At 36.6% G+C, this 27,483-nt stretch overlaps 2 protein-coding genes and 1 pseudogene across 9 annotated transcripts; all 3 read right to left on the reverse strand.

Annotated features, from left to right (window-relative positions):
* Positions 1-9,267: 9,267 nt before the first annotated feature.
* On the reverse strand, positions 9,268-14,269 carry LOC116189758 (disease resistance protein SUMM2-like). Its single transcript, XM_031519475.1, has 2 exons — positions 12,303-14,269; positions 9,268-12,222 (listed from the first exon to the last, which is right to left on the reverse strand). The coding sequence occupies exon 2, from the start codon at positions 12,207-12,209 to the stop codon at positions 9,435-9,437; it is 2,775 nt and encodes a 924-aa protein (XP_031375335.1). The 5' UTR covers positions 12,210-12,222; positions 12,303-14,269; the 3' UTR covers positions 9,268-9,434.
* A 1,575-nt stretch (positions 14,270-15,844) lies between these two features.
* LOC116189759 lies at positions 15,845-21,212 on the reverse strand. Of its 8 annotated transcripts, XM_031519479.1 has the most exons (9): positions 20,450-21,200; positions 20,201-20,343; positions 19,283-19,672; positions 19,012-19,053; positions 18,702-18,830; positions 18,079-18,186; positions 17,717-17,903; positions 16,890-16,930; positions 15,979-16,417 (listed from the first exon to the last, which is right to left on the reverse strand). In XM_031519479.1, the coding sequence occupies exons 6-9, from the start codon at positions 18,112-18,114 to the stop codon at positions 16,115-16,117; spliced, it is 567 nt and encodes a 188-aa protein (XP_031375339.1). In that variant the 5' UTR covers positions 18,115-18,186; positions 18,702-18,830; positions 19,012-19,053; positions 19,283-19,672; positions 20,201-20,343; positions 20,450-21,200; the 3' UTR covers positions 15,979-16,114. The 8 variants fall into 8 exon arrangements, 6 of the variants coding, with proteins under 6 accessions (XP_031375336.1, XP_031375339.1, XP_031375341.1 ...); XR_004152472.1 differs by lacking the exon at positions 18,702-18,830 and having other exon boundaries at positions 15,845-16,417; positions 17,965-18,186; positions 20,450-21,211; XM_031519476.1 differs by lacking the exon at positions 18,702-18,830 and having other exon boundaries at positions 15,845-16,417; positions 20,450-21,199.
* Positions 21,213-22,338: 1,126 nt separating this feature from the next.
* Positions 22,339-27,376, reverse strand: LOC116189763 (annotated as a pseudogene).
* Between the last annotated feature and the right edge of the window lie 107 nt (positions 27,377-27,483).

Genomic DNA, 27,483 nt, shown 5'->3' on the forward strand with positions numbered 1-27,483 from the left:
AAGAAAAACGGTCCACTATAATCCGGCCACATCATCAATACTAATTTCGACATGTAAGCGGTTGCACATATAAATTATTTGACCTTATATATAGCTCGATGGATTTGCGACGAAATTGAAAGTTCTATAGGAGGAAATGTTATCTTCAATATTAGAAGGACTATAAAAAATAGCATCGCACCATGGAATATAAATTAGCGTTTCATCATAGAATCTGCCAATAATAATTCATTTCTTACTTTCAGCGATTTTAAATTATTTCTTCGAAACACTTAAATTTATTCTAAAATCAACAATCATTTTTCAGTAATTTTATTTCAGTACTTGCCCATCAGCAATAACTCTTCAAACCAAGCTGAAATCAATTGATAAAAACCATGTGAAAACCTGGGCTTTGCATGGGTAATGCCCAGATATAATCTTTAACTTTTTTTAATAGAATTTTTAATATTCTTTAACTTTTTTTAATAGAATTTTTAATATTGTAAGTGATAAATAACATTAGAATAATTATAACTTCATAGGCACATAAAATCCGATATTAACATATATCATTTCAATATGTGTAAATATGTGTACATATAATGCATATTATTTTGTGTTCGAAAGTCTTGAGAAAATATTAATTGATCCTACCTCATAATGATGCGGCGAGGAAGAACCAATAAGATTTTTTCAATTAAGAAGACTTACCACAATTAATCGAGTGATTAACACTTATTATTTAGTTTATTACAATTTAATTAGTTTTTCCTCATGCCATGTGGCGAAGTAAGATCACCGAATAATGTCTTGTATAAATGATATATAAAAATGTATGTTTTTCTACGAAGATACTATATTTGAGAAGGTAATTGATATCAAATACATTTCACATTATTTCTATAAAATACTGAACCATTTCATGTATAACTATATAAAGAGTACAATAATAGCTTATACTTGAAAAGAAGGCCCGTGCTTCGCGGCGGGAGACAACAACTTCAATTAGGTATTGTTTGAATCAATTATAAATTATTCAACTATATGAATTAGCTTATTTATATGCTTAACTAGTAAGAAGTATTATTATTAACTTTTATCATGAGTACATAGTATGATTGTGGTCTTGAATTATCTTATTAAATTATTGCACTATATTTTATAAGGCATACATTATATGTGTATGAACTATAAAATCCTACTCACATGAATAAAAAATTATACAGTAGCCAAAGATTTTCAGTTTAGATACTTGAGTTCATTGAACAGCATCACCCATTAATCAAATGTTTTATATGAGATTGTCAATAACTGGATTACTTGTGGAATATTAGTAATGAGTACTCTGTATATATGAAAATCTCATATATGAACTCGTGAGAAAATAATTAAAGAAAATTTGATTTGAAAATAAGAAATAAAAGTCATACACATATTTTCTAAATAAGGTGTTAAAATATCACCTAAAATGTATATAAAATCTTGTGTCCTCGTGAAGATGAAATTACGATGGAACTCATGTTACATTAAAATCATTAATTAGCACATATAGATTATGAGAGAATACAAAGATGGTAATAGTTAGAAAATGTGCCTAACTCTATATGGTCGTATCTCTTTTGCACTTTATTTATAGTTTCCTCTTCTCTATTTTTCTTATTTTAAATGGACACTGATAAAATAATCGCTCATGTAATAGTAATGCTTTCAGCGAATTCTCATATTCAGCGCTTGTAAATGCAAAAAATCCACAAATTTGAAAGTTTCACCCGATAGTTAACAAACTTGACTCGAAGACCAATTAGTTGGACCCAATCGAGTTTTAAATACCAGATACCACACATCGGAGAAATTAAATAACAAAAAGCAGCGAAGATAAAAAAAAAATTTTAAAAAGAAGAAGGGTGTGGTTGGGAAAAACATCCCAACTCACCCCAGTGAAAAGAGGGACCTCATGACCGTATCTCTTTTGCACTTTATTTATAGTTTCATCTTCTCTATTTTTCTCATTTCAAATGGACAATGATAAAATAATCGCTCATTTAATTCTATGCATAAAATCCACAAATGGAATAGTTTCACTCGATAGTGAACAAACTTGACTCAGAGACCGATTAGTTGAACCCATCGAGTTCTGAATACCAGATACGACAAATCAAAGAAATTAAATAACAAAAAGTGGCAAAGATTAAAAAAGTAAAAAAAAAAAAAAGAAGGGTGCTGCTGCGAAAAAATCCTAACTCCCCCCATTAGAAAGATAGATCTCAAATCATTGTTTTGTATGATTTTAAGATATTATCCTAAAAAATTATTATATTATATTAATAAACTATAAAGGATTAACAACCTAGACAAGCAACCTTTGTATTTTTCCTAAATAAAACACGACCTTTGAAAAATTTGCATAGTAAGGCTCGACCTTTACATTTTTTTCCTAACACATTTATTTGATACCTCATTAAAAAATAAAAGCAAACCCTTAAACCCATTAAACTGATCGGTTCAAAAGGATTTTGCTTAAAAATATGGCGGTTTCGTGGGTTCAACGGCTCAATCTTCCATATTGGGTTTTTACACAGACCGAATCGGTGAGGGTGTCGATTCTCGGTTCCCAATTTCTGTCCGGTTCTGATAATAGTGCCCCCAATTGGGCTAGCTGACTACCTCTGTTGTGGCCGATGACCCTGATGAGGTGGGTGGTGGCCTCTATCAGGGCCCCCACAATCAAAATCGAAAGAGCCCCGTAATTGAGGGCTTTTCCATTCCAACACCCCGCCCGCGGCTATCTACAATCTGCTCCTTTCTTTTTTTGAAAAAAAAAATCTTCTTTTTTTATTTTTTTTACAATTATGTTTAATTAAATAAAAACATATGGGACTCACTTATCCAATCGTGAACTGTAACCGTTACATTTGACAGAATAATTGTTGTTGTGCTAGAATCGCAACTATACTTGAAGGTCGGGCCATTTTTTGTTATTTTTCAATCATACTATATTTAGAAAAAAGTGCAAAGATCGTTCTTGTCTATACTGTTTTTCAAAGGGTGTGCTATATTTAGGAAAAAAGTGTAAAAATTGTGTCTTTCTATGCTATTTTCTGAAAGTTGTGTTGTAGTTAACAAAAAGTGTAAGCTCATGATTTTTTAGGTGAATAACCTTAAACTAATTGATAATGTATGTTTTTATGTGAAGATACGATACTTGGAGAGTGCAATTGATATCAAATACACTTCATATTATTTCTATAAAATACTGAAATATTTCATGTATAACTATATAAAGAGTACAATAATAGCTTATACTTGACAAGAAGGCCCGTGCTTCGCGGCGGGAGACAACAACTTCAATTAGGTATTGTTTGAATCAATTATAAATTATTCAACTATATGAATTAGCTTATTTATATGCTTAACTAGTAAGAAGTATTATTATTAGACTTTTATCATGAGTACATATTATGATTGTGGTCTTGAATTATCTTATTAAATTATTGCACTATATTTCATAAGGCATACATTATATGCGTATGAACTATGAAATCCTACTCACAGGAATAAAAAATTATACAGTGGCCAAAGATTTTCAGTTTAGATACTTGAGTTCATTGAACAGGATCACCCATTAATCAAATGTTTTAGATGTGATTGTCAATAACCGGATTACTTGTGAAATATTAGCAACGAGTATTCTGTATATATGAAAATCTCATATATTAACTTGTGAGAAAATAATTAAAGAAAATTTGATTTGAAAATAAGAAATAAAAGTCATACACAGATTTTCTAAATAAGGTGTTAAAATACCACCTAAAATGATATATAAAATCTTGTGTCCTTGTGAAGATGAAATTACGATGGAACTCATGTTACATTAAAATCATTAATTAGCACATATATAGATTATGAGAGAATCAAAGATGGAAATAGTTAGAAAATGTGCCTAACTCTATACAAAGACCGTATCTCTTTTGCACCTTATTTATAGTTTCCTCTTCTCTATTTTTCTTATTTTAAATGGATAAAATAATTGCTCATGTGATAGTAATGCTTTAAGTGAATTATCGCATTCAATTTTTATGAATACAGAAAATCCACAAATGTAAAGGTTTCACCGGATAGTGAACAAACCTTACTCGAAGACCAATTAGTCGGACCTATCGAGTTTTGAATACCGAATATGATACGTCGGAGAAATTAAATAACAAAAAGTGGCAATGATTAAGAAAAAAGTAAAATAAAGAAGGGTGCGGTTGGGAAAAACATCCCCACTCGCCCTAATGGAAAGACAAACCTCAAATCATTGTTTAGTATAATTTTACGATATTATCCTAAAAATTTATTATATTATATTATATTATATTATATTGTATTAATAAACTATAAATGATTAACAACCTAAACAAGCAACCTTTGAAAATTTTGCACAGTAAGGCACGACCTTTACATTTTTTACTCCAACACATTTATACTCATTAAAAAATAAAGCAAACCCATTAAATCAACTGGTTCAAAAGGATTTTGCTTAGAAATCGAGTGATTTCGTGGGTTCAACAGCTCAATCTTGCATATTGGGTCTTTACACAGATCGGACCTCTGAGGGTGCCGGCTCTCAATTCCTAATTTTGGTTTGGTTCTAATAACAGTGCCCCCAGTTGAAGTCGCTGATTCAATATGCTGTGGCTGACAGCCCAGATTAGGTGGGTAGTGGCCTCTATTGGGGGCCCCATTGTCGAAATCAAAAGAGTCTAGAAATTGAGGGATTTTCAATTCCGGCACCCCGTGGCTAATTAATATCCGCTCCTTTCTTTTTATTTTAAAATTTTAAAAATTCTTCTTTTTTAAAAAAAAATTTACAATTATTTTTAATTAAATAAAAACGTGAGGGACCCACTTATCTAATCATGTTGTGCGACATGGTACCTACAACCGTTACATCTGACGAAATGATTGACGTCGTGCAAGAATCATAACTATATTGAAAGTTGTGCCTTTTTTGTACTATTCTTTCATTATGCTATATTTGAAAAAAGTGTAAGGTCATGATTTTCTAGATGAATAATCTTAAACTAAATCCAGTCCTATAACACAGAAGCAGCCACATGTTCCCTTTTTTTTTCTTTTTTTAATTTTTTGCTCATTTTCAAGCTTTCATTGTTGCATAATATCAGACGAGCTAGAGAGAACCATTTTAATACCGAAACTAAGTTTGAGTATTTTGTCGATACATCTGATTATCCTATAGCTTGTTGGGTTGTATCGAGAATTTCTCTCTAATTCTTTTTGAAGATTATAGGTGCTTCCCTTGAGACGTTATATGTGACTTACTGATTGAGGTAACTGGTTAAATTGATTGAGATAATTGCTGCATTTGGAAGTTTATAAATATTATTATTTTTCACTTAGTAGGTTTTTAATTATCAGGAATTTTAGGGGAAAATTCTGCCCAATTTTCAGGTGAAGTAACAATTTTCTGGTCTGTTTAAAGCAAAAGCAGCCGGGTGTTCCCCTTCTAATTGTTTTTTCATTTTCAACCATTTATTTTCTCATTTGTTAAGTTTAACTACAAACTTTGATTCTTTTTTATTTTCATTTTTTGTCCATTCTTTTTATTTTTTCCTACATTCATCCAGAGAAAATCCTATAAAAGTGCATAGGGTATCATTTTCACACTCACGTGTATTTTCTTTTCTTTCTCTAAAAATCACATTAAGTGCAACCTTTATTTCTATAAAATTTGTGGAAAAATTACAATAAAGTTGGTGTTATTGGAGTGTCTGGATATTGCTATGTTGTCATATGCCTTTTTCTTTTTTTAAACAAAAAATTACTATTATAAAAGTTTGCATATATATGTATATATATATATATATATTTATAAACACCGTCATAACTAATAAATTTTTAGATCTCAACTAATCAATCTAAAAATTACAAATAATATAATAAAATGAGTTAAATTTCATTAAATCAATTGATAAACTCAAGTGTCCAATTCCTATTCTTCTCTGACATTTCTGTGAAGTTTTAATCCCTGATAAAATTTTTAGAGAAAGAGACAATTTTTCCTCAACTTTTGTACTTTTGTCATTTTGATATTAAAATTTTCTTTTTGCCATTCTCATACTAAACCTTTTGTTTTTGTTTTTAGCCGCTTTAGTTCTACCATCTATTTTTCTGCTACAAACCCCATTTTTTGTCCAATAATTAATTTTTACAATAATAACAATTTTAAAAGTATAAGAAAACCAAGAAAACATAAAAAGGCAGCTACCTCAATAGGAGGTGAGACTGGCCCGCCGACCACCGCCTCCTGATTCTATTGACCCTGTTGCCACGGCAGAAGGAAGGGGGGAGGGGGGAGGGGGAGGGGGGAGGGGGTTGGGGGAGCCGGCGGGGGCACCCTTTTACGCAAAGATTTGATTTCCCTCAATTTGAGGGGGTGTCCCCCCGCTCCACACACACACCCCCTCGGCCGCTAACCTCAATCAAGGGGGTGCGTTTGGTGTCTCAGCAAGGGCACCCCTACCCTCGGTCGGGGCAGTTGCCTTTTTTTCACTTTTTATATTTTTTTAAGAACATTATTATTTTAAAAGTTATTTTTGGATAAAAAATATATTTTTTAACGGAAAATAGACAGTTGGACTAAAATGAAAAAAGAAAAAAGGTTGAGCTTGAGAATGGCATAAAAAAGGTTTAGGACCAAAACGACAAAAACTAAAAAGGTTGAGGACTAAAAATGTCTTTTTATTCATTTTTTTCATGATGAGTTCTAATATGTTTTTGTCTAAGCAATGATAGACTTTTCTCTTGTAATCATATTTTGTCTTCCTATTCTTATCATAAATTTCAGTCACTAATCGTATATATTTAAATTGTGGCATAATTTATAAATTTTTCGTGACACTTTTCTAGCTATATAACAAATCCTAACATATTATAATACTAGATGATGACCTGTGTGTTGTACAGGATTAACTAAAAGAAACTAAAAATTTTAATAACATTTTAGTAAATATCTAAAAAAATGCCTTTAAATTAATAGTAGAATATAATCCTAAACAACAGCAACAACAACAATAATAACATCGGCAACAAACAACAACAACAGTAGCTGTAACAACAACAATAGCAACAGCAATAGTAGCAAAAGCAATAACAATAGTAGCAGCAGCAGCAACAGCAGCAGCAACAACAACAACAACAATAATAAATTAATAATAATTAGTATCGAGTAGCTTTCCAAAATGTCCATGCTTATTATACTTCAATTATAAGAGCCATTAAATTCAATAGATAACTACCCACTTCTTTCCACCTATTTCTCCCTCTCCCACTTCTCTCTATCTCCATCTACTAAATCCACTCACGTGCTAAAAATTGCATACTATAATATTCATTATTATATCAAATAATCTTTTATTGTGAAAGTCACGAAAATTTAATTAAGGAGCTTAATAAAGACCCGTGCGTAGTGTGACATTAATCTAGTTTTCTTATATTTGAAATTTTAAAAAACTATTACTTATAAAAAAAGAAATTCAAAAAATATGGTATAAATTAATCAGCTAACAAAAGTATGATCCACAGAAAAAATACTAATACAACAACTATGCTTAATTTATAAATTTTATAAGTAGTTTATTTCCAAAATTGATTTTTCAACAATAAATTGTTCCTAAAAAAATATAAACATAATTACATGGATTTAGATTAAAAAAAAGATTAAAACTATTCAACTATCTTTTTTTAATGTAAGAACATGCGATTTCGCGTCAAAATAAAGTATGACAAATTGCATGTAAACATAAGCTTGTATATATTAGGAAGACGATACTAGAGTTTGAAGGGAGAGAAAAGCCTAAAGCGAGAGCTCGAAGGTGGAGGACATGGAATACGAAATTTGTAGTTGTATATCACACAATATATAGGATTTTATCCTATGAGTTAAGAAAACGTAATAGGAAACTGCACATATAAATTATCTCATTATTAACTGCAAATTAGTAAATATTATTATATTGAGCATATTTTTAAATTTTCTTATAATTTAATATTTTCATAATAAGATACACATGAAAATTATCTCCTTAAAAATTAAATATGAAATATTCCTTTCCTATTCATTAAAATATTCCACAATATTATGTATATGAGTTAATCACCTAAAAAAGCATAAGATTTTCACTTTTTTCTAAATATAGCACAAATTTTGAAAAACAGTATAGAAATGCACAATCGTTAGATTTAGTTTCGCATCTAACATGATTAGTTTCGTCAATTCTAACAGTAACGATTAACGTGGAGTTAACGATGTCATGTGGCACAATATGATTGGATGAGTTGACTCCATATGTTTTTATTTAATCAAAAGTAAATGTAAAAAATTAAAAAAGAAAGGGAGATTCAACTAAATTAGAGGAAATGGGGAGAGGGTCAGCGATTGTGGCCGCAATTGGTCTCCCACTGCTGGAATTGAAGGAGCCCCAAATGATTTGAGGGTTCTTTGATTCCAATGGTAGGAATCCCAATTTTGGCCACCACCCTCCCAATCGGGGCCCCTAGCCACATTGGCAGTGTTGGCCTCGATTACGACCACCACCATCTCAATCAGAGTCGCTAGCCACAACAGTGGGGGGTAGTGGCAGCCGGCTTGGCCACAACTGTCGGCCTGCTCCCCTTTCTTCTTTCTTTTTTGCTTTTTTATTTTTATTTTTATTTTTAGAATTATTTTAAATTAAATGAAAGCATTTGGGGTCTACTCAACTGATCATGTTGTGTCACGTGGTAATATTAAGTTCACATCGGCCGTTACCATTACAATTGTCGTCGTGTTAGATGCGCAACTAAATCCAAAAGTCATACTTTTCTGTGCATTTTTCAAAAGTTATACTATATTTAAAAAAAGTGCAAATGTCATGCTTTTCAAATGTGATTAATTCTATGTGTGTGTATATATATATCAAACGACGTCTATATATATTGTATGTTCCATTATACATCTAATTTCCTTAATATTAAATGAGAAAATTTATGAATATATTTAATTATAATAATCTAGCTTTATAAGAATATTTTCTTGATAAAAGAATATAAAATCTTCTCAGTATAAAATAATGATGTGATGTATAAAATCTTCTCAGTATAAAATATTATGTAAAGTTTGCAAAATTTTAGTTGTTGATGTAGCAATCTGGAAGAGTCCAGATTCCAATGAAATAGAATTTGTTATTATACATAAATAGAATGTCCAAAATGTTATGATTCAACATAATATTCTATTCTATATCTATATATAAAAAACAACAAACTCTTTTGTTGGTTTCTCGCAAAATTATATCACAATACTAAAATTTTAAGAAGCCGTGTGCGTGTCATCATTCATGGGCCCTCTTGCATAGATATGTATGGATGGATGGATGACCATGAGAAAGAAATTTTATTCGGAAAAGGAATCAACGGCCGACAAACTTGGTAGAGAAGTATTGCTTGGTCTCGGGATCATCCCACCGCAACCCATCCCACCACTTCTCTCCTCCTTCAATTCGGCTTAATTGTCTTGCCCCGGCTCTGCTCTTGCTATCCAGTGGGAGCTTCTTCAGTTTTGGGCACTCCATAACCAGTAATGATTTCAGCGAAGGAAAGGGCAGACCTCTCTTGCAGATGCTCTCCAATTCCGGAAGATTTGTTAACTGAAGGTGGATGAGGCATGAGAGCGTTCTGACCACGCGGGAATCTTCAACATCCCCACTTATCAGTTCCCGCATCGCGTCACAGTGCTCGATTGCGAGGTAGGTAAGGCTGGGAGCATGATAAATTACAGCTGTCACTTCTTTTAAGCTATCACAATCCCCGATGACTATCTTTTTGAGGCTACGGAAGCAGTTATGACTTTCCAGGCAACTTGAAGTTGAAGTTAGTTCTGGATAATAAGAAGAAGGAAGAGGATGAGGAGGAGATCCAGATCCATCACTTCTTCCAGTCTCACCGCCGCAACAGTATGATTCTCCCTTGACTACGCTTATCTCCTCCAATCCACACTCCCAAATCCTTAGAGCTCTCAGATTCTCCATTCTCCTCAATGATGGCTTCGGGATTATAAGTGACCGCAAACCCTCACACTCTGTAAGATCGAGTTGTCTTAAGCACCTCTGCAAGTGAGGACAGTCCGTGAGTAACTTTTGGACATCAGCGGCAACCATTAAATGCAAGGAAACATCATCTATTTGGTTGTTCATGCCATTCATCAGCTCCTCAATCACATTGAGCTCTTCTCCCTCATCATCTATTTGTGGACGAGACATCCAAAGCACTCTTAAGGATGGAAGACTTGGGATCAGTCCCCTCGGAACATCACATTTATCATCTAAAAGCAGAAACACCAACTTTGTCAGTGTCTTCAGCTCCACAGGCAGCTTGATTATACTTGTCCACCGCAAATCAAGGTACGTCAAATTTACTAGTGCTCCAATATCATTAGGTAAATCTTCCAAGTCACTATTGGATGACAAATCCAGCACTCTCAACAATGGCATGGAAGAAAAGAATCCTTTCGGAAATGTATTCATGCTGGTTCCTCGTATTATCAGAGTAGATAGACTGGAAAAAGCCGGGAGTGTTACAGCGAAGTTTTCCATCTTTTGATACCCAAGCTGGAGATAAATTGTTTCTGCATTAGTCCACTTCATAAATTCCTTCGGCTCAAAGGACCTCTGCTTTTCCAAACATACTATCTTATTCTTCTTCTGCCCATGCTCAGATACCAACCATAAAGCCATATCTCGAACTACATCATGCATTTTAAAATCTTCGCCAATACCCTCGTCAACTACCTCCAACAAACAAACACGTATGAGGTATCTGATTATATCGATTCCCCAATCACGTGCTTCATGTGAACATTCACATTCGCTGAGAAAGCCCTCCCCCATCCATAGATCAATCAACTCATCCACATCAAATACATAATCCTCTGGGAATATTGAACAATACAAGAAGCACTTCTTCTGCGTTTCATTTGGCAAAGCATCATAGCTAAATTCTAGCACGGAGAGCACCCTTTCTGTCATTCTTGTAAAGTCTGATGGGCGATTCTCCAAATATTTAATAGCTCGTCCCCACTCATCGGGATGCTTCTTACCGGCCATAGCTGCCCCTACAGTAATAAGAGCAAGCGGCAAGTACGAGCACTCTTTAACTAGAGATTCGGCAAGCCTTGGGATTTCAACATGGGCGGTCCAAGTTTCTTCACCCACCTTCTCTCGGAATAGTTCGAGGGCTTTATCTCGTGGCAAACAACCAATCTTCTTTGTCCTCTCAGCTTGCATTAGACCACATACTTCCCCTGATCGGGTTGTGAAGATGATCTTTGACTGCCGTTGATGACCGCGATAAGGGATGCCAATATTCAAGAGATTTATTTCGTCCCATACGTCATCCAAAAAGAGCAGAAAACTCTTTCTCTTCATGATGTTCAATATCTTGGGAGCTCTATCGAATTCACTGGTGCGATCCCATTCCGATTTAGGGAGATTCAATTTATCCCAGATGGCTTTCTGAATTTTTGTAGGATCAATTGGTTGGGACACCACAACCCAAGCAACAACATCATAATCATTCCGAATTCCCAGGAATTCATTGTGGATTTTCTTTAGGAGGGTGGTCTTTCCCACACCGCCCATGCCATATATCCCTATACGTCTCACGCTGTCATCTTGAACCCACTTCCATACCTCCTCAAAGCTGGAATCTAAGCCCACTGGCGGCTCGAGAGGTATCTCAAACATCGGGGGATCAGCAGGCTCGTAGGCAACATCTTCCTTGACCTTGAAGTTACGGCCTTCGACCAGCGCAGTCTCTATCTCGACTCCCTTTGCCTCGGCAAGCTTCGACTGCTTGTAACGTGAGCGGCAGTTGCTGAGACAGAGTCCGCACAGGCAATTCGTTCCCATCATATCCTTCCCCTTGACCAGAATCTCTTCGGCCTTCTCCCTATGGGTTTCCACCCTGTGCAACCAGCCAGCCACGTCGTGCTTTCGGATCCATCGATCTCCTTCTTCAGCTGTTGAGACCAGTCGGTCCACGTCATCATAGACATGGCCCAGCTCTCCGATCTTGCTCTCGAGGGTAGTCAAATTGTCACCGAGACTCTTGATGTACCTTCTGTAATTCGCCGTGCGATCCCAGCACGTGAGGCAAGCGCCAAACACAGCGTTCGCGATATCCGCCATTTGGGTCTTTTGACTGAAAGTTGAAAATGATGACGGTAACAGTTCCAGAAGATGAATTTAGTGTCCAAAATATGAGTTCGCCTGATCAGTTACCTTTGAGTATTATCACGCTTGGGAGGAGGGGCACGGTGGCGAGCCGCCGCTACTGAGGAGGAGCTAGCGATAGAGTCAAGCGTGCTGGTCTCCGGATCCCAGAAGATAAGACAGAGGTGAGCTCGTTGATAACACGCTGGTGTTGGGACGAGGACTATCGAGGTCGTTGCCGATGAAGAAGGCAGACGATGACATAATTTGAAAGAAGATTCTTTTCACATACGCCCGTTTTTCACAATACAAAGCAGAGTGGTCCCCTTTTTTCTCTTTTCTTTTCTTTTCTTTTCTTTTCACACGGCAGCTTTAGAGATCAAACCCACATTATTATTATTATTATTTTCTTTTTCTTTCCCATGCATTCACACTGTCGTAGTAATGGTATTGGGGAAAAGGTTGTGGGCGGGTGTGAGTCACTCATCAATTCTTTAGGAAAATTAAGGGGTGTTTGGTTTCAAAATTAAAATAATTTTAATTTTAATTTTAATTGTAAAAAAAAAGAGATAATATTATAAATTTAATTTGAAAAATGTATATTTTTATTATTTAATAAATAAATTTTAAAATTAAAATCATGATTATAAGTAAACCAAACGGAAAGCAAACGACAAATATAAAGGTCGAGTGGGGCCAGGCGTAATTAGATTTTAGATGATTAGGGGACACAGTCCACATCGCTGATTTTTCTACCACCCAAAAATGTCCAACTATCAATAACTCCAATCTCCAAATAAAAAAGAATTAAAACTCATCACTACATCATCTTTTATACATAGATACAAGGCGAACCGAGCCAAATGCCCTCGAAACGTTCCGTTTCTGAATGAGATATTCTCAAATTTTTTGAGTTAAAGTTTTTTATTTTATTATTTTCCATTACAAAATTATCAATAAAATCTCTTGAAAATCTTCCAAAATTAATTATATTTGATTATATAATTATCAACAGATTATTTTGGAATTCTTTATCAAACCGTTATCAATTGCACAAAATCAAAATCAGATTTACTTCTTAAAGTGTTCAGTTCTGATTAGGGATTTCAGTTTTTTTGGAGCCTTTTGAATCCAATTCATTAAAACCTCATTTTCTTTAGACCTTTTATAAATTTTCCTCTTCAGATGCAGCCTAATCCCTTTCCCCGTCTAAGCATCCCGTTCACACCGGATCTGCCGCGTTCAAGAGAATTTTCTTATGAAAAAGCATAACAAAGAGCAGCACAAAAAGTGGAATTCAATAAGGACACCCAGTAATTATGAAAAAACACTCAAAAAAAGAATGGCGAAAAACCTACGCAAAGCAGTACGGTCTCTCATTGTCAACGATATCAAACCGTCATCAATTGCACAAAATCAATTTACTTCGGTCGAGTTTTACGGATCAACTAAGTGTATTGGAAATTCCAAATCAGGTAATAAATATCCAAAATTCTCTACATATAAATTCAATATATTCCTTTTAAATCGAGGTGTGCTGGAGGTTCATGATTGGAGGTTTACATTACCGAATCTCCTGTGCTTTTTGCTTTTTACAAATTTAACCATTATGCTTCCTCCCCATGTCAATATATTTTATTATCTAGGAGGAGTTACGCTCACTTGTTTTTTAGTACAAGCAGCTACGGGGTTTGCTATGACTTTTTACTACCGTCCAATTGTTACTGAGGCTTTTGCTTCTGTTCAATACATGATGACTGAAGCTTAGGTTCATTGCTCCAGCCCAGAATACGATTAATCCGGCATAGGATCTTTTTTATTGATTTTTTTATCACATTGTGATACGACGTGACATGAGTGTGAAAGGGATTTAAGAATTAGTTTTCTATTTATGAGGGCTAAAATAATTTATTTTGACTTTTTAATCTCATATTGTAAGGTGAGTCTCGAAAAATATGAAAGAAAGATCTCCCTCCAAGCCGTACATATAATTTTTATCGAATATGGTTTTCCACGTAATTCTATATGTATCCGCATCTCATTCACTTGCATGCAAGCTACATATTCATATACATATATATAAATATATATATATATATATTATTTCTTTTGGATGAAACTATATATATATATATATATATTAATTCTGCTAAATTTATATATTGCTTGGTCTATAATTTTTCGTGTGCAAATTTCATAATTAAATTCCTTTATTCTTGACTCAACATTATTTAATTGAAGTTCATTATTATTTATCTTTCCAACTCCAATTGCATATATATATATATATATATAGTTTTAGCTGCTCACCATATGTATAGTTGAGGAAGACAATCAAACGGAGAGATGGTTATGCTCCGTTAATAATGTCTTTTTGATTTAATTATGCTTGATAGTTCTGATTGGAAGTTTAATCATCATGGTATACATATATATACATATAGTAATTATATACTTCAATGTATTAATTGAAAAGAATAATAAAAGATGAATTAATTTTATCCTTTTGGGTGTATTAATTTTAAGAACAAATTTATAAAATATTTCTTTTCAAAAGCTCAATTTTTAATACAATGTAACACCATACAAGTATTGACAATGTCAAAGACCAAAAATGTCTATTATTTTGCTAAGGTACATGTGAGCTCTTCAATTTTAAAAACGTGAATTTTTCAATTTTTTTCCCATTTTATATCTTATACACTAACATAATAATTTCAGTTTCTCATTTTTTAATCAGAATTATTAGATTATGATCAAAGTTATTATTTAATCTCATAAATAATAATATTAAAGGAAATAAAAATTATAATGATGTATATTAATATATATAAATGTTTAAAACACTATATTATAAAATTCTTCCAAAACAATTATTAAATTTATCACGTGCAACGCACAGGCTCCACGATTAGTATTAATATAAAAATACACACCATGCATGTATATAATGAGTACTCGACTTGCTAGGATTTGTTACGCACTGTTAAATCTAAAAAATACACACCATGCGTGAAAGATCAATTTTTGGTAGATCTGCGATAATATGCTTAGTTTTTAATTATGCAATGCAACCAAAATTGGAATGTAGGAAAATGACTTTCTAGGAACCAACTTAATATTAAAAGTCTTATAAATGATAACATCTTAATTGTGTATATATATAGTAATCGTGCCACAATTATTCATAATGTATTGTTCAAATAGAAAATTGATGAAAGATTTTAGTTTTTTGGGTGCTAAATTTCTTTTGAGTCAATTTTATTCCCACTTCATTTTCTTTAGACCTTTTATAAATTTTCCTTTGCAGACGCAACCAAATCCCTTCCCCCGGTCTAAGCATACTGTTTACACCGGATTTACCACGTTCATGAGAATTTGGTTTTACAACACTTTCAGAATACTCAGACTAAATTGTCATATTCTCCATAACATCTCTTATAGTGCCAACATAAACATGGATTTATTCTAAGATACTAATTCAGAAGTTTACATATACATCGAGGGCATCAAGTAAGTTAAGACCACGAGGAAGCTCGTATTTGCAAATACAAAGAGTAGCATTCTCGATTTCCCTCCGAACTCGTCCGAGCAAGAGGCACAAACAATCATTCACAAGAAGATAAGGGCATGTATTTATTAATAAACTGTAAGGACATGACACAGAAAGCAAACCAAAAAGCAGCACAAAAGTGGAATTCAATAAGGACACCCACTACTTATGAAAAAGCCCTCAAAAACAAAAAGAAAAAAAGATAAAGTGAGACTTTATTGATCTAAAGAATTGGACTCTGAATGGCAAAATTTTGAAGTACTAAAACCCAAAGCAGTACAGTCTCTCATTTATCAACAGTCCAATTCCTAAGTAGGACAAGAGCAAACTACCCTAGAGATATCTCCATGGGCATATATTGAGCGGACTTGGGTCCGAAAATCCGATAGGCTATGAAAACAGATAGGCACAGGGATATCACCGAGAATAGTAGAGAGAAAGCACTTGCAGCATCCCACAAACTACCCAACGAGGCGATCTTTGTGAGTAGTGACTTACCAGAGGATATGTCCATTGAGACCCAGTCGTAGTTGATGGAGAAGTGGCCCGATCCATGCCATGGGTTTCCATTAACAGGGTACCAGAATGCTGCGAACATTTCAGCCGCTCCACCAACCGTGAACTGTGCATCCTGTGGAAATCGGGTAATGCTTGATTATGATGCAACATATCTAAGCTTCTAAACAAAGGATAAATTTCTGGATTTTGGAGTGAAATTGCATGTATACAAGGTATTGTCTGTTTCTCAGATAAAACAGAAATTGCACACAAAAGAAGGTTACAATTTACAAAGCAACTGATATATCAATCAACCAACGATTGATATATTAAGAACATGATGGTGTATACTCTTTAAAATGCCGTATTAAGTTCATCCTTTGTCCAAACAATTGAAAGTTATTGCAGTGCTTTTCTTTAGCAAGATATTTTCATAGAACATGGACATATATAAAACAACTTTTTGCCAGCAATGCAGAACATTCTATCCAGCACATAGAAAAAAATAAAAAAAAAAAGAAATCTGAAAATCAGAGATGACTTTTTGACCCATTGAAGGCGATCCATCGTTCTCAAAGGCTGTGAGAATTCAAAGTAATATGTACCCTTCTGACCATTTGAAGCATATGGACCGTCTTAACAAAACCTGAAAGGCATAAAATTTGAAATATGCCATGTTACATACTAAGCCAATACAGAGGTTAAAGTTATAAGGCTAATATTTACATAAAAATCGACCCCTTCATATTATCAAGATGGAATATCAAAAGGCTAAGTTCTTCCAGTGTTAAAGACCAAAATACTAATCGCTTGTCAACCAGTCAAATCAGTTACTTTTTCCAGCTCATGGCATAGGGTAAACAAAGTAGTAATCACTGTCTGCAGTAAGGATGGACCAAATGGCATTTATATGCTTAAATGATCAAAGTTGCGTGTTTATTGTGCCAGCACAACTCTAATCAATAACAGCCATCCTAATTGAACCATGTTGATCTAATACTATCAGCATTTGGCCACCTCATTAATCCAAATAATAGATAGCCTTTGAATATGGAAAAATTGAAAAACGTAAATAACTGACTGAACAGAGAGGCTGCTATGCCACCATGCCCCCTTCCAGTTATGAAAACCAAAAAGCAGCACAAAACTGGAATTAAATAAGGACACCCCCTACTTATGAAAAAGCCCTCAAAAAAGGGAAAAAAAAAAGTGAGACTTGATTGATCTAAAGAATTGGACTCTGAATGGCAAAACTTTGAAGTACTGAAACCTATGCAAAGCAGTACAGTCATTCCTTAAAATGTAGGACAAAAGCAAACTACCCTAGAGATATCTCCATGGGCTTATATTAAGCGGACTTGGGTCCAAAAATCCAATAGGCTATGAAAACAGAGGCACAGGGATATCACCAAGAATAGTAGAGAGAAAGCACCTGCAGCATCCCATGAACTACCCGACGAGGCAGTCTTTGTGAGGAGTGACTTGCCAGAGGATATGTCCATTGAGACCCAGTCGCAGTTGAAGAAAAAGTGGCCCGATCCATGCCATGGGTTTCCATTAACAGGGTACCAGAATGCTGCGGACATTTTGGCTGTTCCACCAACCGTGAACAGTGCATCCTGTGGAAACACTTGATTATGATGGAACATATCATAGTCTCTAATCACATAATATACATACCAATATCCTTATCCACGACTTCCTCAGATGCTTTAGTATTTCCTCATCTGAATTCGCATGCACAAATAATTATCATAGCTATAGAAAGAACAATTGCAATCCCAGCAGCAATACCGATAATAAAAACCAGATTGGAATGACTTTCTCCATCTGAAGCGGCAGACGGCTTGGCAGTAGGCTGATGTGGTCGCGCTGCTATAGGCGATGCTGCCACAAGAGGAGCTGCATCAGAGCCAATAAAAGAATTCATTCAGAAACAAAGTAGATATGAAAAGGACAGGGGAAAATAAACCATCTCCATAAGCTGCAATTCTCAGTCATGGAACATCAAGCATAGTATTAGAACTACTAACTCCTAAGAGAAAACTTAAATGCGTTTCCAATCCTTCCCTTCTACATTTATGTTTCTATATACTTAGCAATGATCCATTTCCATACTTCTTTTGTCCATCAAGGCAACACATCCTTAAGATAACAAACATGCAGATATTCTCTATAAGTGAATGCCTAGCAACTCATAAGTACAAACGTACAGAGGAGAAATTTACTGGCATTGGATGTCAGAATGTTACATAGCTTTTTCTATTGTTCATAGAACCATAAAAACTCCTATAGCAGAAAAATAATCCTTTTATAGTCACATATCATATCAAAAATGTCCTTTGATGCAAAGCTAGATTAGACTAAAACATTTGTTGCAGTGAGAATTTAGCATATCAGAGGAATGCCATTATTACTTTGAGAAAGTTGAGGTGGCTTGAACCAGGTAAAGTTGAGAAGTTCATAATCACCCAGGCATAGATGGACTTTGTGCAGAGAAAGTGAAGAATTTATAGCAGAAGCATCACTTTTAGAGAAACTCATTCCTGTGTGCGAATGAGATATTTAAACTTGATAAGGTAATTACACAGAAATTTATCAACTCTATCTGAGACACTCGTAATCCTAGCTGGGAAGCAAAATCTACAAGAAAAAGATTCCAATCCGGATTCTGGGAAATATTCAGAAGCAAGAGATCAAGTTTTATGGGGTAGACACAGTGACAACCTTGAACCCCTCGTTTCAACACCGTGTCTAGTTTGCAACAATCTGGAATAAAGAAAAATAAAATTTTACGTCAAACAATACTGGACATTAAGGGAAAAGAACTAGTCTTAACAGTAGAAGCATCTAATTAAATTTGAAAAGACCAGGATCCCACATAATAGTTATGCCATTATGTATCGATAAAGCACTTCTCATCATTCTTCAGTGATCAATGCAACTACAGAAGATATATAGATGGAGAGTATGAAAATACGATCGAGATGCAACTTACGTGAGGCATAAGGTGTCAGTGGAGGCTCAGCTCAACCGCCAGGAACGGCACCGGGAACGTACTGAGAAGGGGCAATGACTTGCATGCCAACTGGTGGAGGCACCAGAGTGCTGCTCTTCATTGATGGTCTGGACAGACGAGAACTTGCAGGAGGATGACCAGAAGTAATCAAGGGGCCATAGTGTGGTGGATGTGCTGGTGATATGACAAAACCAGGTTCTGGTGCTCTCAGAGGGGAGACGTGTTTCTTCCATGTTCTATGGGTCGGTATATTAGCTCGCAAGGGAATATCAGGGATAGCCTGCGAAGACACACTGGCATCGCTCAATGAAACAATGCAGAAGACAGCCAAAAGATTCAGAAGGGAACACAGGAGATCTACAGATATTCCTGCAATGGGAAATCGAGCACAACTTCAATGTACTGTGAATAAATGCTCTGCCAGCAATAAGAACTACACTGCTCCTTGTTCGAGTAAAATTTGCATTGTCGACAACGCTTAAAATCTTAATTTACAACATCTAAGGCAACCCTTTACCGGGAAAGCAAGAAATTTATACAGTGCCCAGATGAAGAAACTGTTGCTTAAGATAATAAAAAGCATTAATTGGGACTAAAAGCATTGTGTTCATAATTAAATGCTGCTTTCCCCAACTGTCAAGAAAAAAACTACTAACCCCAGAAAAGCATTGAGGCCCAGAAGGATATACCAAAAACCCTTAGATCTAGCAACCAAATCACACCGGGACGAGTGAGACAGATTAAAATGCAAAGGATGAATTTGACCAGCTTTTTATATAAAGCACTGAAAGCTCAACTTTAAATTGCTTAAGAAATTGCAGAAATAGGAAGCAAATGCACAGATACGAAGTCAAAGAACTTAATTTCACAGCTAATACAGCCCCCAAGAACACAAACCTTCACTCGAATGAGGAAGACAGAATTACATCGTCAGCACACTGTTTTCCAAGGAGAAGAATGTCACGGAAGCGACAATTTCGACAACTTCCTGGTTTCGGAATCTTCCAACTGCGAACAGAGCAGGAGACGGAGCTGCCCAACTGTTCCGACAATTTCTCACCAATTATAAGTTTGAACATTATCGTTTTAAACAAATGAGACGTTGAATAGAGTTAAGACAGCAAGAACGGCAGCAATTAAAAGTACCGGCGGCGGAGAAACCTCGGAGCATCGACATCACCGAAGTTCGCCGGATACGACAGCACCTCAGATCTACGAGATCGCAGCTCGGAGGAGAACTGGAAACTGAGCGGGAAGAAGCACTACAAGCTCAGACGGCTCGGAACTAAAATTACTCCGCGGGAATCCGACAGTTTGATGGAGTAGTCCTTATAGTGGAGACCAATCGAAGAGCTCTTCATGGTAATAGCTCGCCTCTGCTCCTCGTCCAAGTAGTCCATGAACCGGAGCTTACCCGCGAGCTTCGGGTGTAGGACCCCGCCCCCAGAGGCCGCGATAAGGTGGTCGGCAAGCGTGGTCTTCCCATGATCAACATGTGCTAGAATACATATGTTCCTGATCTTCCTCGTATCGTAATCAGCCATTGTCGTGTCCGATTCCCGCCCTGAAAACAACAGCTCAAAAGCCGAAAAGTTAACTTTCGCGGTTTCCGAACAAAACAACAGCTCAAAAGCCGAAAACAGTAAGGCACGTTCTCTAATTGGCAGAGGAAAGAATGGGCGGGGTTTGATGTTTGAAGCGGAAGAGATGTCTGTAAAATTCCTTCCGGTGGAGGATTGGAGAAAACCCAGAGACGGCGGCGTTGTTCTGATGGCGCCGGTAAAAATAACTCTCTTTTTTGGAGAAAACCTCGAGAAACAAAGCTCGACATGATCTCTTTTGCAACTCTCTAAAACACAGCTGAGCCAACTTTGCTGACTTTTCAATTAAACATGATCTTTTTTACAACTCCCTAAAATTCATAATCATATGTAAAATCCACATTCTTCATTAGATTAAGCTTAATGCGTCGGATGAAAAGAAATAAAAGAGAGTATTTTTCATTATATTTTCCTATTTGATATTACTTCAATAAATTGAAATTTTTTTTTTGTTTATGATGACATTTCTTTTTAAACTTGTTAAAATGACTATTACTTAAAAAAATAATGCTCGTCAATCATCCCTCACCATTTAATTAACTTTTTATATAAGTATCACACTCTGTGTTTTATTTATTTATTTATTCTTGCTCATAATCACCCTTTGTATTTAAATTCTATATATTTAAATGCCTTCTTTATAGGTAAGTTCTTTTTTTTCTTTAAAAAAAAATGTTCTCTCATTATCTTTTTCAAATTTAACTATAAAAATCTCATTTTTCTTTAAATATCATTCCATCTCATTCTATCAAATCCATTCAATTTCATTTCTTTGTTACGCGACTAACAAGACCTCAAGCCATCTATATATTGCATTCACCCAAGGCCACACGGAGACGATGAATAACTTGTGCTTGCATGACAAATTCAACACTGCGAAAATGTCCCTAATACATAATTGGATGGAGCATGCATCCAATAATTCAATGCGGTGTCATCCACCGACTACTTAGAAATCATGTCACCGATAGACTAAGTCTGAACTCAAAACTCGTTCACCAGATTAAAAGCATGCTAAGAAGAAAACTGAAAGGGATAGAAGAATAGTGGGTTTTTATCACATTAAATGCCGTTCGCAACGATTGCCAACTCCCAAATCCCCAAGTCGACATGGCTTGAAGAAGGGAGAGAAACTTGAGGATGCAGAGCCTTAAGATGTTGAATTTGGATTCGAGGATTAGTTTGTTTAGGGAAAAAGGAAAAGGAAATTCGACGCAATCAACTTGAGGGTGACATCCCAACACCAGAGAAGGAAAAAATGGGAGGCGCAAACTTACATGTGAATGCCAAATGGAGAGAGACGTTTTTCATGCTTCCCCTCCCATCAGTATCAAGCTTTATCCGTATCCGAATGTGGACTCCCCCACTTTACTTTACTTCCCAATAAAAAACAAAATAATAATAATTAGAAAATATAAGACTTGTTTCTCCCAATAAAGTAATAAATTCCCAATTTCTTTTATTGGAAAATAATTCTCCGGAAAATATAGAAGAATATTCCATTAACTAATAAATTAATACAGTCAATTAGATATTTTCAAGAAATATTTCTTCGAGTTCAGTAAAAAGTACATTCCTCTCGCATGAAATAAGCAACTCCATTGGACCCAAGGAGTTGATTCCACCAGCATCCATCCACTTGGTAAGTCTCTTTAACCCGATATCTCTTTCCTGTGTTATGGCAAAAACCGAGGCCAATTTCAATGTGCTTCACATTTTCCGATGTTCCAAGACAACTGTGGCGAGACATCTTATCTCTACCTATTAACAAGTCTGATTACAATGACTTTACATCTTCTTTCTGATGTTCCAAGACAATTGTGGCGAGAGCAAGCCTATAAGCAGATGACCTCAAGTTCCGGACCAGGACATATATTTCTTCCTTCCTCCGCTTCACGGCATTTCACTCCATTGCTCTGCTCTGAGTCGAGCTAGCGAGGTTGCCTCGCAGATAGCCACAGCAGCAGGCTTCTTACTGCACATGTAATTTGACGCTCTGGTCAGTTTTTCGCCTAGCCATTGCATGGCTTGAGGCATGGGTTCATAGTTCGAAGAGATCCTATGGGTCCAACAGCTTCTATGACTTACATTGAGAAAATTAAGAAGAAAACTGAATTTGAAATAAAAGAAATATTGGCAATTATCCAGTTCAGTCTCAACTGGAGACAGGACCAGACCAGGTTCATCATCCAGGTAGCAACTGGTAGCACTGATGCACATGCTTTCAAGCCGATTCTCAAGAACCAGACTAGACACATCCATTCCTGGTCATAGCAGCTGGCTAGGACGATGATGATTTTGAGGCCGTGAAGGCTTTAAACTACCACAAGAGGGAAATATCTCGATACTTTCATACAAATTCCAGATTTCTATGTATGAAAGAAGAGAGGATTCACTGACCTCCCTCGGACGAACCCTGTGGTGACAAATCCAATTCCCCGACGGTGAGATTCCCTTGCAAGCGGGTCCAATGGTGTTTGGAGGACCCATGTGCCAGAGGACTCCTCCTTAAAGTATGACGCCACAGCCGATTCGGAAATTTGCAGTCCTTTTCCATAGTTCTCTGGCCTAGGAGGAAGTGGCACAGATCCCACTTATCAAAGATCAAGGAATAAGAAGAGGAAACACTGCAAATTTAACTAAACCATTTGACAAAAATTGTATGGTGATCATCTCAAGACTGCAAAGGCAGAACTCAGATTTCTCTCATATTTCCTCATTCATATGGAAAATAGTGCGGCGTCTCACATATATCCAATCAGATTTATTAAACACAAATATGGAGTAACTATGTTATTAGATAGAAATTCAGAAAATTAGAGGACATTATCTCACATTTTACTGTCAAGCCGTAAATTATAGAAAGAATCCTGAGATCTGACATACCTTGAAGACCACAACGATATGTCAGAGAAATGAGGAGTGCACACAACTGCTCCTTCTTCAAAAGCACCTTCTCTGAAAGCGCGCAGAATGACTCTAAGGAAATATAACTTCTTTTCATCCTTGAATTGAATTATGCCATCTTGGCACGGTACAACTTCATTAATCAAAGCCTTTTGCAGGCTCCCCTCATTCCCCACTCCATGAGGAAATAGAAGCAAATGACCACCAAACCTTTCATTAAATAAACCAAGTTCACGAGATGTCCTCATGTTATATATTTCTCTCCCCGCTGGGATCTGAGAATTTCCCTCCAAAGAAGGTACTTCGTCATAAGCAGTTTGAACAGTACTCCAAGGAAGTGGAATGGGAATTTTCATAGGTCTTAATTTACGAGGCCGAAGATCTGCTTTTGAACTAGAAGCAGCAGCTTCAGCTGCCACTAAGGAAGTGTACGCACTGCAGTCGGGAAATCAGAAGGAAAATATGGAAGACTAGCCTGTAAGATAAAAAACATAAGCATTAGCTGTTATCTCAAGCTTGATCGCCTGAATTTAAATGTGAATTCACACAACTTACTTCACACGAGATCCAGCGTTTCTCCCTCAATCCGATTGCATGAGCCCCCATAGTAACAAGAGGAACCCAAAACGCCTTGACCCAACTCAAAGGGAGTATAATGAACCATCTGAAAGGATGAGCACGAGATTTAAAGACCAATGAAGAATTCTTCCAAATCGGAATAACCAAAAATGAAGTCATTTGGTAAATCAAAAAGCAAATTGGATAAATCTGAAAAGAAGTAAGCAATTACCCCAGTGATGTGTGCTCTTGGCTGTGTGCTTGGCTGTGTTTCCTCAGAAGCATAATAGGGCATGTTGAAGACTGAAAGGCTTCCAAAGTACTCGAAGTCCTGCAGTTCGGATCACTAAGGCAATAAAATTCCAGGCGCTTGTCATGTCTCTCCTGGCAAAGGACACTCTCGTCCACTGGTGGTTTTATTCCTCTACTAGCATCCCATAAATCTTCAATTTCAGGATATACAAGTGATGAAGGGGGTGACACTCCATGGTCATCTGAAGGTATTGTATGCTCTTCAACTTGAACAGGCGATGTAAACTCAACTTTAGTAGTAGTTACCGATTTAACATCGGTAACTCCTTCCTCCCTATATGCCCTTGGGTCCTTCACTACTAGGGACAGAACTGTGGAGTCAGAAAATTGCTCCTCTTTAAGAGACGAATGATCCTTCATCTTGTCATCATTGCTGACAGCTTCTGAATGCTTCTTCAACTGAAAAGATTTTCCTGGAACACTGCAGCATAATGAGTCAACTTTGTTTTCTTAACTCCAAACAATATGAGCTGATTCAAAGTGTGTACCCACCATGAAATGGGATGCAATATCTTTTTGAGAAGTTGAAAAGCCCCTGATCCCATGAGTTCTAATTTTGCAATGCGACCCTCGAGTGAAAAGCAGTTGATGGAAATACTCTTTGCATCCATCTGACAGATCAAACAAGCAAATTTTTAAGCATATGGATGGAACTATTTATTTGTTGGCTACAGAGATGGAAACATTCTGGAGTAACAGGTGAAAACTGATCACATTTACAAAAATATACTTGGCCCAACCAGTGAACTAAAAATTAGCTTTAGGGATAAACAGAGAATGCAAGAGAAGGAATCAAATACGGCTGGTTGGTGATCTATCAGCTCAAATTGTTAGCTACTTGTTTTGCACCCACCTCAGTTTTCACACTCAGACTGATTTTTAAGCATGAAAAATGGGTGGGTGTTGGCTTAAAAATTGGTAAAGTAGACTAGAAAATCATCATCAATAATCACCTCCTTCTGACATGCAGATTTCAAAGCGTTATATCCTTCTCCAAAAGCTGAAGCATGTATCCACACCCACAGCTGGCGAAATAGTTTGGAGCCCTCACTATTCCGTGGTTCAGTATGGCCATTATCAGAATAATCTAGTTCAGCATTTTCTAAATTCTTCTCATTCAAAGGTCGCCATATACAGATAACTGGACAAATTGGCCGACCTGTTGGTTCTCCAACGTGGTGAAGCTGCAAAAGAGGATGAGAAAGAAAAGTTTCATATATGCAAATATAGGTCATCCGTTGTCCAGATGGAGTTCACGAGTCATTTACCATTGCACTTTCGTATGTAGAGCCACATAGAACAGAAGGCCGCCCATCTATAGGATGCCCGCGAGGAGAGGGAACCAGTACCATCCTCAAGATTGATATTAACGAATCCTGGAATTTATTACCACGTAAACCAATTGCGACAATCTCATTATATCACCGAGAGAGAATTGCCACGCATTTTAGAAGGTTTGCAGTGGGCAATCATAAAACACGCTGGAAACAGTAGTAATATGGAATACCTACCTCTGGACCGTCCAATTGGACAGCAAGATGGTAGCTAGCATCATGCACAACTACTCCTTCCCTGCACCTTTTCAAGAGAGCCCTTGAACCTCTCCCTCTGTATCATTACAACATTAACAAGATAAATGCATAAACCGTTTTGGAAGAATAATCCTGCCCAGATTCATCCAAACAAAACTACTACCTGCCATGCAAACCAAGAGGAAGGTGAAACCCCCATAACTTGGTCATAGTAAACCTCTTGGCATTCCACACATGTGTTCTCAACCTCTTCGTTCCATCCCCAGAGGTAGAGAAACCGCTTTGAGGATTCATCCTGAGCTCGTTCCTACGCCTAACGCGGCGAGGAAGCTTTTCTTGGGTTTTGAGTTCAGGATTGTCACATTGTAAGCCCTTTTGCCTCTTCCTTCTTCTTCTATTCGAAGCTTGGTTATCATGAGAAGTGGTCCTCCTCCTCTTGTTTCTCTGAGACCGGAAATTGTTGCCAAGCCGCTGGGCAACAATTGAGTGAAGTCTCTCAAGTTCAGGGCCTCTAGCCTCAGCAAATTTCTGCACACGTATCGTCCGAGGAGCCAGTTGTCCGTTGCTTCCACTCGGGCCCATAGTTGCTGCTAAATACGGTCCGAGATTTCCTTCTTAACACGACCAAACCAATAATGAGAACATACGGCAAGCAGCAAACCAATTATAAACAAGAGATCCTAGTATTGCAACAGTCATCCTAGAACAATGAGCAATCGACAGACCAGATAATTCTCCTCCTTAACCTGAAAACTGAATAAGCCAGAACATTCCGAGGACAGAATACATGATCCTACTGAAACAATATCAGGCTAACCACACCTTGGCTGTGGACGGAGTCATTCATGGAGGAAGAATGGGAAGAATACACAATCAAGCTTGCAGGAGACAACAGTTACACAACATTCTGGTAGCAAAGAGCAGAGGTATATTAATCAGTTGCAGAAGACAGCCTCGGAGAAACGGGAAACAGCGGCAGAGCAGAGAGAGAGAGGATATTACCGTGAGCGGAGCCTCGTTAGCACCGAGTACCGGGAGAGAATCACAGGCGGCGATCGGAGAATCGGAAGTGGCTGAACCCTTCAGAGATATAGCCGGCGGGAGAGAGCACAGCGAAGCACCGCCCACTGAGGAAGCAGCTCCCTAATAGAGGGAACGGAGGAACAGCCGACGCTGCTTAATGGTGCCAAACCGGTTCAACCTTCAAATCGAAAATCGAACCGGGGACCAAAACTTGAAGAGCCGAACCGAACCGAACCTAACCGAGTCG

Source organism: Punica granatum, unplaced genomic scaffold (assembly GCF_007655135.1).
Source record: "Punica granatum isolate Tunisia-2019 unplaced genomic scaffold, ASM765513v2 Contig00012, whole genome shotgun sequence".
NCBI lineage: Eukaryota > Viridiplantae > Streptophyta > Magnoliopsida > Myrtales > Lythraceae > Punica > Punica granatum.